The sequence below is a fragment of the Nesoenas mayeri genome (genome assembly GCF_963082525.1).
Source record: "Nesoenas mayeri genome assembly, chromosome: 26".
Classification (NCBI taxonomy): domain Eukaryota; kingdom Metazoa; phylum Chordata; class Aves; order Columbiformes; family Columbidae; genus Nesoenas; species Nesoenas mayeri.
This window is the reverse complement of record NC_137552.1, coordinates 624,586-637,991: the sequence shown is the minus strand read 5'-3', so window position 1 is coordinate 637,991 and position 13,406 is coordinate 624,586. Positions and strand designations below refer to the sequence as shown.

The following is a 13,406-nucleotide window of genomic DNA, read 5'->3' as shown; positions in this document are numbered from 1 at the left end:
CCCAGGAGCCAAAGTTGCGGCCGTGCAGAGCCCCGGAGCCCTGTGAGCCCGGGCGACGCACCGAGCGGCGCAGGCGCAGGACTCAGCCCCGGGGCGGAGCTGGTGGCGAGAGGAGAGGCGGAGAGAGAGGAGAAGGATAGGGTGAGGGAGAGGAGGAAGAGGAGGAGGCGGAGGCGGCGGAGGCACGGCCGGAGCAGGGAGCCGGGGCTGGCAGGGGCAGCGAGGCGCTAGCGGAGCGGCGGGATGCGGCGGTGTCGGGGCGCAGGGCTGGCGGGACTGGCCGCGGTGCTCCTGGGTGCGCGGGACTGGCGGGGCTGGATGGGGGACGGGGCTGAGCCTGGGGTGTCTCCTGCAGGTCCCTCGATGCTGTCGTCCGATCTGGCTTCCTCATGGATCTCTGGCTCCGAACCTGCCTCCCGTCCATACTCCATTTTCTGATAAAACTCATCGCTTCGTTCTTGGTCCAACCCTGCCTGTTTCTTTACTCTGTGGATACCTATATCAATCATGCAGCCATTCCTTACTACTTTATTTCTCATTCCTTTGTGTTCCATTTTTTTCCTCAGTTTTACCACCCATCGTTCATGCATCGACTATTAATGGACACTTCCATTACTGCACATACTGACAACTTCTGGAAATTTTTCTCCTTGTGATCTCTGTATGTTCCTCACTGCTTCTGCGGGATTTCTGGGAAACAGCGGGCAGGGCTGTGCAGTTTATCAGGTATATTTCTTATTTTTCTCCCCGGCAGTGGCTTCGGGAAGAGCCCAAGTGCAGCAGGAGCCGTCGGCAGAGACCTCCGAGAGCACCGGCATCAGCATCAACTGCTCACACCCCAACATACAATCATACGACTTCATCTTCTGGTACCGTCTTCTCCCGGGTCGAGGTCCCGAACTCCTCGTGAGCGGCCATAAAGGAATCAAAGCTCTGTCGGAGCCGCAGGGACGGCTGTCGGTGGCAGCAGACCGCCGGTCCAGCGCCCTGTGGCTCGAACGGCCCCAGCGCGGGGACGCGGCGGTGTATTACTGCGTCGTGGGAGACACGGAGAGAGAAGCCGGGGCTGCGGCCGGACACGAACCGCCGCGGGCGGGGCCGGGCGGGTGTGGCGGGGGCGGAGGGACATTCCCAGCCGGGCCCGCCAGGGGCCGCTGCCGCTCCGCCCGCCGGGGCCGCTTTTCCTTGTCTCTGCTCCTCCCACTGAACATCCCTGTCCTGCACACTCCCCAAATAATTTTCACTGCATCCCCTAAGAAGTCTGATTCCCTGTAGTCAGAAACGTCCCTCAGTTTATATGACTATCACGGAGGCACCTCAAAGACAGTTTTAGGTGGATAAGTTCCAAACCAGACTTTATTCTAGCTGGAAAAGTGTAGCCAATAAACCGACTAGGAACAGGGTTTATACACTTAGTACTCCGACAACAGTTTTTGATATCAGTTGAGGAGATTATTGGGGTACAACAACATAAGAATAATGAGGATCCACAACGCACATGCACACACACTCACAAGAAACAAAACAAGAGCCCTCTGACTCCAGAGTATCCACAAGAAATAATCACTCACCTGGGTTAGACAAGGGTTTACACTTCCCTGGTTAGGCAAGGACTCACACTTGCCTGGGTTAGGTAAGTGCTCATTCAAGGATATATCCAGTAAATATCCACTCACCCAAACGAGGAGGTGAGATGCTCTCAATCCCGGATAACCTCCTTAGACAACGTACTAGTCTAAGGGGATGGCTCCAGTTCACAGACCTGCTGCTCCTAGAAGAACACTCCAAGGGGGCCTTCGGTGGAGAACTGGTCAAATACGGGTGTGGGCATTAGAATGTAGACCAGAAGCTTCACAGCTACTCTGGGCACCTCCTTTGTTAAGGACCCAGTCAATTGACCAAGGGTCCCACCCCTCCTGCCCCACCAGCTAGTAGAGGTGAAGTCACCCTGTCCCGGGCTAGGGGAGGATGGGACTATCAGCACATTGGTACCAGCCTAGGTGTGTATGTGGATCAGGGAAAGCGGGGCACAGAAGGTGCTGAAGAGCCATCAGCTGCCACTTTGAAGGCTCCAGATCTCAGGGGGATGTGCAACTCCCACGATTATGATCACCTCACCCTTATGGGAGGTGTCATTCCCACACAAGGGGATGATTGTAATAACCTAAGGGCTTGTGCTGGATGTCTTCCTGCCAAATAGAAGCCATGTGTCTGACTCTGGGTAGGAGTGTTTGCAGCTAGTGCTGTTCCCAGAGACATTTTGCCTTGAGGTGACTCATCCATGGCCTTGGAGGAGGGGGCAGTAAACTCCTGAGGGGAGAGGGACTCATGCTGACTCCTTCCAAGTACCTTGGTCTGTGCCTCATTCTGCCCCCTACCGAGGGACAAGGAGGACATAGGTGGTCTTTCTTGCCCTTAATATATTGAAAGACCACACAGAGGTCTCTCTGCAGCCTTCTTTTCAGCTTTTCTTCATCAGACAGCTGTTCCAGTACTTGAATAGTTTTTGTGGCCATCCCCTGGAGGGCCTACTGTAACAGGTCTATGTCTTTTTTTATTGAGAAGCCCAGAACTGGTCAAAGTCCTCCAGGTAGGGTGTCACGAGAGCCAAGTACAGGGGAGAATCACTTCCCTTCACCTGCTGGCTGCACTTCTTTTGATGCAGCCAAGGATACAATTGGCTTTCTGGGCAGCAAGCACACATTGCTGGCTCATGTCCAAGTTGTCAACCACCAGTGTCACCGAGTTCTTCTCCAGAGGGCTGCTCTCAATCCCTTCATTGCCCAACCTGTATTGATACTGGGAATTTCCCCCACCCAGGTACAGGACCTTGCACTTTGCCTTGCTGAACCTCCTAATGTCAAACACAACCTTGCCCCACTTGGTGAGGTGGATCCCACCTCTCCTGAGCAGATGCCACTCTTCAAACAAGGTCCCATGGCTGTAGGACCTAAAACCCTGACAGCAGCTTCAGCCAGTTTTTGACCTGCATTATCAATTCCCTTCTACTCACACCGGCAGGACTGAGGAAACACCACCTGGACCCCCATGCCCTTGACTACCTTTCTGCAGAGCTCTGTTATAACTTTTGGTATTGTCCAGGTTTCCTCTGGCAGTATGATTCATGCCCATAAGGAATAACAGTAGGGGGTAACAGTCAGAGAGCCAAGTGAGGTGAGGCAGTTCCTCCACATCATCCCAGACATGAGCCCCTGGCAGGCAGTAAACCTCTCTGGATGATAGGCCAGGTTGGTGTCTCTGTCCCCTGCAGCACAAAATCACCCATAAGGATCACTCACTGCTTCCTCCTGGTAGCCATGAGTGGTTTAGGGTCAGGTGAACCAGGTGCTTTGCTTCAAGGCACATCTGGCACCTCTTTAATGTTGAAGGCAGTGAACCTATTCTGTAGTTGTAAGCCCTTGTGTGGGGCAGCAGCCCCACTCAGTCCCAGAAGTGACCGGCTTCCATCCTGAGATTTCTCCCTAGGAATCTGCTTTTGAAGGCTTTAGAATCCACAAGTGGTGGTTGTTTTTAAGAACTACCTTTAAAAAGCACAGGAGCAGGCAATTGCATTGTGTCTTAACTTAAGAAAGTAGGGCAGAAGACTAGCTTGGTTGAACAGGAAACTTCTTATAGAACTCAAGAGAAAAAAGAAATCGTGCAGTCTCTGTGTTTCACAGGAAGATTACAGAGCTGCGGTTCACCTATCCAGGGAGAAGACAGGAAAAGCCAGAGCTCGATTAGAGTTGAAATTGGCTGTGTTGTTTCAGGCAACAAGAAAGACCTTTTTAAGTACAATAGTAACAAGACAAAGTTTAAAGGAAACATTGGACAGATCATTGTTGAAGACAGTCACTTGACTAATAGGGGTGAATTAAAAGTGGAGGCATTCAATGATTTTTTGCCTCTGTCTTTAATACTATATGTTGCCCATGCCTATCAAGTAATGGGCTAAATTTATTTTTTGTTTGCCTTTAACTTATTTTTAAAAACCCTTTTTACTGCCCTTCACAGTGCTGAAGAGCAGTTCCTGGTCCTGAAGATCATTGTCCCTGTGTTACCACCTGACCCAGCACTCATTCCCACAGAACCTGGCCTGGGGACAGGTGCCCCCAGTCCTCATTCCATGCAGGAATGGGGTCTGTCTTCTCTGTCTTCTGCCTCGGTCCTGTGGCATGTGGGGTCTGTGTGAGGGCAAACCCAGTACCACAGAGTCTGCAGTTGTGGGAAGGCCTTGGCCAGTCTGTGGGGAGCAGCCATTCTGCACAGAGCACAAGGGCCGCTTCAGCCTCAGAGCCCTGGGAATGCTGAAGGACTTGGGTTCCTGAGAGAAGGCACCTCAAGGTGTGCCCTGTGGTTTGGCTGGTGTGTGCCCTGTGCATTCAGGGACAGCTCACAGATCCTGCTGAGTGTAGAATCAAATCCCTCTGTCACTGCTGTGTCCCAATGGACCTGGGAGATTCTACTCTCATACAGAACCTTTCTGGGCCAGAGTTGGGTTGTGACACTTGTGGGACTGTAGAGTTCCTGGGCCTCAGAAAAGTTGTGCTTGAGGAAGTGCTGTGGTTTAACCCCAGCCAGTAACTAAGCATCACACAGTCACCTGCTCACTCTTCCTGCAGTGGGATGGAGGGAGAATCAGAAGACAAGGCAGCACAAAGTAGTGTTGCAAGTTCGGGCACCAGTCACTGTCCTAGAGCTGCCTTCACCCACAGAGATCACGGGTTCACAGGGACAGGGGACTCCCATGTGTGGCCTGCTGCAGCTGATACCAGAACTGACTTGTCAACACCTCAGCCCTACATAAGTTGGTGTAGTCATTACCACTTAAAAGAATGTATCAGTCAGCAGTTGCTAACCTTTAGATATGTAAACCCTCTCAGATTAAGGTCAGTCTGTTCCTCTAACAAAGGAAAGAGTGACTTAAAAAACACCTAATCCGAAACTACAGTGACCTTGCAGCTTTAGATGTTCTGGAGCTTGCACAATTAACTGAGTCTTCTTTCAATGTGTATCTTGAGACTGTTAGATAAAGTGTCCTTTACCTGAATGTTGCTCATTGTATACTAAAATGGTTATGTAACAAATATGGAAATGTGTAACTAGTTGGCTCTTAAGAACTACCCTGAATGTGTGGATACATTGTTAAGATTTTGAATGCAATAACTGTTATTTTTCCTTCTGTCATACTGGATTTATTCTGGTATCTGGATTTGTGCAACTCTGTAAGAAACAATATCTCATCTCTGTGTGTAGAATCTGGTTCAGCTGTGCCCCAGAAAACAACCTTGGTTTTGGGAAAATATCAGCAACATGTGGGCCATGCCAGATGCTCTGTTGAAGGATGATACAGCTGCATGGGGATGCTGTCCCTGTTGTCCATGCACAGATGTGCTGGTCTTGGTTCCTGGTTGGGTGATCTGTGGAAAGGGCACATGGAGTATACACGGTGGGCCATCCCCAAGGCTATTTACCCTTTCCCAATTCCAGACATTCTTTGCCAATTTCTTCTTCTGAGCCACCTTGCCCAGCACAGCTACACCCCAAGCAAGAGGAGTGCTCTTCCCCAAAAGTCTCTGGGACTGCTGACCTCCCTGGGGCCTCCCACATGCCCACAGATCCTCTCTGGAGGACAGCAGTTGTCAGCATTCCTGTTCACATGACATTCTCCAGTGTCAATGGGGTATTTCTTAGCAGAATTGCAACAAGGCAAGGACTGGTGGCCATTGGCTGTGCAGTAAACAGGGTTGTCTTCCTCACTTTCAAGAGGCAGTGCCAGGAAGAGGAGCCACTCCAATGTGTCCCACTTTCCAGTGCTTCTACGAGTGACAAATTAGGTATGCTTCCACCCAATCCATAGAATCATAGAATGTCCTGTGTTGGAAGGGACGCTCAAGGATCATCGAGTCCAACTCCTGTCCCGGCATATGACAACCCCATAGTTCTCACCATGAGTGTGAGGGTGTTGTCCAGTCGCTTCTTGAACACTGTCAGGCTTTTGGCCGTGACACCTCCCTGTGTGAAGAACCTTTTCCTAATGCCCAACCTAAACCTCCTCTGGCACAGCTTCTTGCCATTCCCTTGGGTTCTGTCATTGGCCACCAGAGAGAAGAGATCAGTGTCTGCCGCTTGTCTTCCCCTTGTGAGGAAGCTGTAGACCATGATGAGGTCGGCCTTCAGTGTCTTTTTCTCCAGACTCAACAGACATAGTGACTTTAGCCACTCCTCTAACAGCTTCCACTCAAAACCCTTCAGCAACTTCATGGCCCTCCTCTGGATACTCTCCTGAAGCTTTATATCCTTTTCAAACTGTGGCTCCCAGAACTGCACATGGTATTTCCACAAAGCAATGGCTTTCTCCTTCAGTGGGCAGCACGTAGGTGGAAAGACAACCTATGGGACACAGGCAGGCTTGCAGAATTCTTTAATGAGTCTAAAGAGGGAAATAAGGTCACTCCAGCTAGAGGCCCCGGTATGGCAAGGAGCAGAAGCAGCCAAGAATCTGTTCCCCTTTTCCTGTCTAGCTGTTCCAAAAGAGGGGACAGCTTAGCAGCTCACTCCAGGTTGGATTCTGGGGTCCTCATAGCAGGATTTGAGGGGAGCACAAAACAAAGAGAAAAAAAGGGTGAGTGGAAGAGAGGAAAAGTATACATTTTCCATGTGTTCAGAAAGGTATCTTTCAGCCTGCCCTTGAATGACAGGCCAGAGATGACTTGAAAACAACGTCTGGAAACAATGGCATAAAGTTTGATTGTCTGTCCGGCACCATGATCTGAGTTCCTAGGGGTCCGTAGCTGAGGCCGTTGCCAACATCTTTAGCACGGGGTGCATCTGCTGCAGCTGGAAATGCAGGAGAGGTCACAGCAGCCAGAGTTGATGGGCACTCCGTCGCAGCTGAGGATTCTGCCAACAGCAGCAGAGGTGGAGGAGCCCACAACGGTGTTCTGAGGGAAGGAGCTGAGGATGGGGCCAGGCAGGGTCACCACCACAGGGGCGGGCTGGATGACGATAGTGGAGCTCTGGCACTGCCTGACACAGGGCTCAGTGCAGCTGTTGGCCAGTGGGGTGGGGCCACAGGGCTGGCAGGACTGGCACTGATCATAGCAGGACATGTCTTGAGTGTGGAGCTGCACCTGGAGAGGGGGCAGGGAGGAAGCAAAATGTGAGAATAAGGAGCAGCCCAGCCCCACACTATGGGGGAGCCAAAGAACATGAAGCGACAGGAGGCGGAGGCTGTGAAAAGATTCATGAGGGCTTCTTAGCTTATTTGTGCCAGGTCCAAAGAGAGATATCAACTCCTATGAAGCTACTGGTTAGTCCCTGAGTCTGGAAGCCACCTCACTACAGTTCCAACCTCCCTCCATGTCTAGCCTTCTCTCCAGCTCCCTCTCTCATAACAAGCTGCCCCATGATCTGGCACAGAACAAAGCTGGTGTCAGCTAAGAGGTCCCTTGAGGTGAGACCTCCTTTTAGAGAAAGCAGAGAAAGAGAAGAGGCTTCAAACTCACCTGACTCCCAAGGAGAAGGAGGCAAGAGAAGTGGATGAGAGAGTGAGGAGCTGGGCTGCCTTTTATCGTGCATCCTTACTGCCCCAGGCTGATAGAGGCATCCCTTGCAGAGGTGATTAATCACTGACAAGCTCATCTTGAATGCAAAACATCCCAGCTAATGCTATGGGCTGTGTTTTGTCTTCTTCAGCTGCTGTCTTTCCATTTCCTGCTGTATGCCAAGCACATTCCCTAGTGAAGGCATCTTTTGTGTGACCGGATGAGAGGCTCAAGCATTTCCCATGCAAAACACAGCATTGTGGGCAGAGGTCTCAGCTCCCATGATGGAAGAGTCTAGTAACGGACACCTGACATACACTCAACAGGCAACACACATACATGCACACACATATCTAGACCTGTAGTCATCTAGAGTTAATTGAGAAGCCTCAGGACACCCAATGTGGGGCTGTCTACGCTGTGCACAGTCACCACACAGGTGTTGGAATTGAGAGACTCACTTTCTGCAAGTCCTGTTTCCAAGGGTTCAGTGTGGTTGAGAGAAGACTGGTCTGAGCCCTTTCACCCTCTCAAAAGTCTTTTTCCTTCTGTCTGTCTGTTCCTGAGTACTGTGGACATGGATATGGGCTGTACCCATGGGATGGAACTGCTTGTAGGCTCTGGTAGGACAGCCTGTGGGTTCATTTCTCATCGTATGATGAAGCAAGCCATGCCAACAGCAGGTCTGCAGGGTTCACCATGATTTTGTGCCAACTGGAGTGAAACCACAATCAGCAATTGCAGGATCTGGGTCTCCAGAAAGATGATTTGTCCCATTTACAGTGCACGACTGCTTTGGGATGGGCTGAGTCCTGTATGTGAGCTGGTGTCTCTTCTCCAACTGTAGGAAGAATTTGTAGAGTCTGTTAAAAGTGAGACTAGAGGAGACCATGAAAATGATCAGAGGGTTGGAACACCTCTCCTATACAGAAAGGCTAGAAGTGGAGTTGTTCAGTCTGGAGAGAAGAAGGCTCTGGGGAGACGTAATTTCACTCATTCTACACCTAAAGGGAGCTTTATGAGAAAGACAGAGAAAGATATTTTACTAGGGCCTCTAATGACAGGACAAGAGGCTATGGCTGTAAACAGTAAAAGGTAGATTTAGATTGGACATAAGGATCACAATTTTTCCAATGAGGGTGGTGAGACACTGGAAGAGGTTGCCCAGAGATGTTGTAGATGCCCCATCACTGGAAGTGTTCCAGGTCAGGTTAGATGGGGCTTTAAGCAACCTGATCCAATGAGAGATGTCTCTGGCCATGGCAGTGGAATTGGACTAGGTGGTCTTTCAATGTCCATTCCAATGCAAATGATTCTATGATTCTACAAATTATGCTGGTAACAAAGGTTGGTCTGTGAGGTCCTTGCCTCTGGGCCACTGAGTTTGGGCTGAAAGAGCCTCCACACAAGGATGTCTCCAGAATCTGAGTTGGTCCCGCAGGGCTAGAAGGACATGTCCCCTGAAAGGATCTTGATCCATTTTGCTCATTACCCCTTAATTACTTATATTTAGTGAGACACAAAGCAAGGCACGGAAGTCAGAAGGGAATCCTCCCTCAAGAGGCTATTTGGGCAGCCTGCATGGCAGCCGTGGGATGTGGCATGATGAGGCAAGAGTGTCTTTGCAAACACCCACTAAACTAGGGAGAAGGAGATTAAAGGAGATCTGGAGGGGAACATCTACCAGAGATTAAAGAATCACATCCCTGAGACTTCCCGTATACGCTATGGCAATTAAGCAGCACCCACAGGGGAACAAGAAAGAACTAAGGAGCTCTTACTAACATTTGGACACACAGGGCTTCAAGGCATCACTTGGGATGCACCAAAGGGTGTTCCATGAGCTGACTGCTCAGTCTTTACTCAGTCCCTGGTAGGAAGATGGAGGAAACACTCTTAGAAGACTTTTCTAAACTCATGAAAGACCAGAACGGCGTTGGGAGCAGCTCATGTGGGTTTTGTGAGGGCAAATCATGCCTCACCAACCTCGTTTCTTTCTGTGAGGAGGTGACGGGCAGTGTGGGGAAGTGGAGGGGCACCAGCTGGGGTGTACCTTGATTTAGCGAGACCTTTGACATACTCTCATGGGTGCACATACATGCACACTTACATACACACAGAGGTGTGCACACTTACAGACATGAAAACACACAGATATTCACGCACACACAATCGCATAAACACAGACACAACCACACATGTGGGCTTGTATACACCCAAAGAGTAACTCAAAGATGTGCACTTCTAAAGACACAGGTGCACACATGTTTCCAAAGAAACCCAGGTGCAGACACAGGCTTAGCCACCCCTCCATACCATGACCCAGTGTCGAGGGTTAAGATTGCGGGGTGACAATAAAACCCTGGCAGATGTATTGTTAACCCCCTCTCCCCCCCACTTCCCCCTTTTGCCCCTCCCTCTCCCCCCTTCCACTCAGGACAGGTGATTGGGAGGAAAAAAGAAGGACAGAGAGAAGAGAGTTGGAAAAAATTAAAGATGTTTTACTAATGCTACTAATAAGAATAGAGAAAATAATACAAAATATACAAAACCAATCTTGAAAGTCTCAGCAACTGCAGAGCCGGCACCCAAAGTCCTGGATTAGACTCCACAGCCAACCAGAGCTGGATTCAGTCTCTCACTAGGCCTCAGTTCGCAGGGACGACTAGCAAGGTCCGCTCCTAATGTCGGCCATAGGGAAAAGGGAAAAGAAGGGACGAGATCCTCGTGATCTCCCATTTTATATGAAGTATTCACGTGAATGGAATGTTATACACAGTTGGTCAGTCGTTTCTCGTCGCCCCTCTCGCGAGATGTCCATCCATGCTTATCAATAAGTTTGCATTCCATTGCTAGGTTTTACCAAAACATGTGTCTGGTTCTCCAGGAAAATGCAGTTAATATGAAGGCTTTAGCTGACAGGCAAAATTCACTGAAAGAGAAACTTGTTTTTAACAAAACCAGGACATTCCACCCCTTATAATATGCCATTCACTGAATGCTTAAACCTTATCAATACAATCTATCAATACAATCTAATTAATCACTACTACTATATATATATACACATATGTACATATATACCCAGGAGTAATTAATCTTAATCAGTGGACCATCCTTTGAAAAGTTCATTACGTTCATTTTGTCACAACAGTCTCCCAGGGCAGGAAAAAAAATGGTACAAGTGCATTTCATGACCACTGTTTGTGGGTTAAAGACATCAACTTCGAAGAAGTTGTCAGGCGCCACTCGAAGAAGGCTAGCTCTTGTTTCATCATCACTGTCTTGATCTGAAAGACACTTATTAAATACTGTTAGTACGACAATTCACATCATGCAGTTCAGTATTCAATATTTTCACCTAAACTCAAATCCCCTTGAGGTACACACCGAACTTCTCCATCCTTAAGCATCACCCACCAGGTGCTGCCAGGTCCCTGGGCAAAAACAATCCCACGAATGGGCTTGCCTTTGCCTGAGGCAGGAGTAACCCAGACTGCCTTTCCTAACAGGTTTTTCATGTGTACTACAGGGACTTTATCTCCTTCTACAGTCCGTAGAATTTCTGATTGGGCAGGCCCGGCTCGATTGGTTGATCCCCTGGTGTTGACCAACCAAGTGGCTTTTGCTAAATGTGAATCCCAGTTTTTAAAGGTTCCACCACCAAGTGCCTTTAGTGTAGTTTTTAGCAAACCATTGTACCTTTCAGTTTTCCCAGAGGCTGGTGCATGATATGGAATATGATATACCCACTCAATACCATGTTCTTTGGCCCAATTGTCTATAAGACTGTTTTTGAAATGAGTACCATTGTCTGATTCAATTCTTTGTGGCGTACCGTGTCGCCAAAGGACTTGCTTTTCAAGGCCCAAGATAGTATTTCGGGCTGTAGCATGAGGTACAGCATATGTCTCCAACCATCCAGTGGTTCCTTCCACCATTGTAAGTACATAACGCTTACCTTGACGTGTTTGTGGAAGTGTAATATAATCAATCTGCCAAGCTTCTCCATACTTATACTTTAACCATCGCCCCCCATACCATACAGGCTTTAACCGTTTCGCTTGTTTGATTTCGGCGCAAGTTTCACATTCATGAATAACCTGTGAAATAGTGTCCATAGTTAAATCCACCCCTCGATCACGAGCCCATTTATATGTTGCATCTCTACCTTGATGCCCTGAAGCATCATGGGCCCACCGAGCTAGGAAAAGTTCACCTTTATGTTGCCAGTCCAAGTCCACCTCAGCTACTTTAATTTTAGCAGCTTGATCTGCTTGTTGGTTGTTTAAATGTTCCTCGGTGGCTCGACTTTTAGGCACATGAGCATCTACATGACGAACTTTCACAGGCAGGCTCTCTAGCCGAGCAGCAATGTCTTGCCACAGTGTGGCAGCCCAAATGGGTTTACCTCTGCGCTGCCAGTTACTTTTCTTCCATTGCTGTAGCCACCCCCACAAGGCATTTGCTACCATCCATGAGTCAGTATAGAGATAAAGTATTGGCCACTTTTCTCGTTCAGCAATGTCCAAAGCCAGCTGGATGGCTTTCACTTCTGCAAATTGACTAGATTCACTTTGTCCTTCAGTGGCTTCTGTAACTTGTCGTGTGGGACTCCACACAGCAGCTTTCCACCTTCGATGTTTTCCTACAAGACGACAGGATCCATCTGTGAACAGTGCATACTGCTTATCGGTCTCTGAAAGAGTATTATATGGTGGTGCTTCTTCAGCACGTTTTACTTCCTCCTCATCTGGAGACATCCCAAAGTCTTTGCTTTCTGGCCAATCTGTAATCACTTCTAAGATTCCTGGATGGTTAGGACTTCCAATTCGAGCTCGTTGCGTGATCAATGCAATCCATTTACTCCACGTAACTTCGGTTGCATGATGTGGAGAGGGAACCGTCCCTTTGAACATCCAGCTCAGCACCGGCAGTCGAGGTGCCAGGAGGAGCTGTGCTTCAGTACCGATCACTTCTGAAGCAGCTCGAACTCCTTCGTATGCTGCTAGTATCTCTTTTTCAGTTGGAGTATAATTGGCCTCAGATCCTTTGTATCCTCGACTCCAAAAACCTAAGGGTCGACCTCGGGTTTCTCCTGGTGCTTTCTGCCAGAGGCTCCAAGTAAGTCGATTATCTCCGGCTGCAGTGTAGAGCACATTTTTAACATCTAGTCCAGTCCGAACTGGTCCAAGGGCCACCGCATGAGTTATCTCACACTTAATCTGTTCAAAGGCTTGTCGTTGTTCAGGGCCCCACTCAAATTGGTTCTTTTTTCGAGTCACTCGATAGAGAGGGCTCACAATGTGGCTGTAGTCAGGAATATGCATTCTCCAAAAACCTACAATGCCCAAGAAAGTCTGTGTCTCCTTTTTATTAGTAGGTGGAGACATTGCTGCAATTTTGTTGATCACATCCATTGGGATCTGACGACGGCCATCTTGCCATTTTATTCCTAAAAACTGGATCTCTCGTGCAGGTCCCTTGACCTTGCTTCGTTTTATGGCAAAACCAGCATCCAAAAGAATCTGAATTATTCTCTCACCTTTCTCGAAGACTTCTTTCGCTGTGTCGCCCCATACGATGATGTCATCAATATACTGCAAGTGTTCTGGAGCTCTACCTTGCTCCAGCGTGGTCTGGATCAGTCCATGGCAGATGGTAGGACTGTGTTTCCACCCCTGGGGCAAGCGATTCCATGTGTACTGGATGCCTCTCCAGGTGAAAGCAAACTGCGGCCTGCACTCTGCTGCTACAGGAATAGAGAAAAATGCATTAGCAATGTCAATTGTAGCATACCACTTAGCTGCTTTTGACTCCAGTTCAAATTGCAGTTCTAGCATGTCAGGCACAGCAGCA

The 13,406-nt window shown here is 48.9% G+C and overlaps 1 protein-coding gene across 1 annotated transcript in view; it reads left to right on the top strand.

Annotated features, from left to right (window-relative positions):
- The first annotated feature begins 201 nt into the window (after window positions 1-201).
- LOC308050051 (T cell receptor alpha chain MC.7.G5-like) overlaps window positions 202-13,406 on the top strand; it is a 368,535-nt gene continuing 355,330 nt past the window's right edge. Inside the window, exons 1-2 of the mRNA XM_080359978.1 lie at window positions 202-295; window positions 755-1,035. Coding sequence (XP_080216104.1) covers window positions 244-295; window positions 755-1,035 — 333 coding nt within the window. The 5' untranslated portion in view covers window positions 202-243. The remainder of the gene's footprint in view (window positions 296-754; window positions 1,036-13,406) is intronic.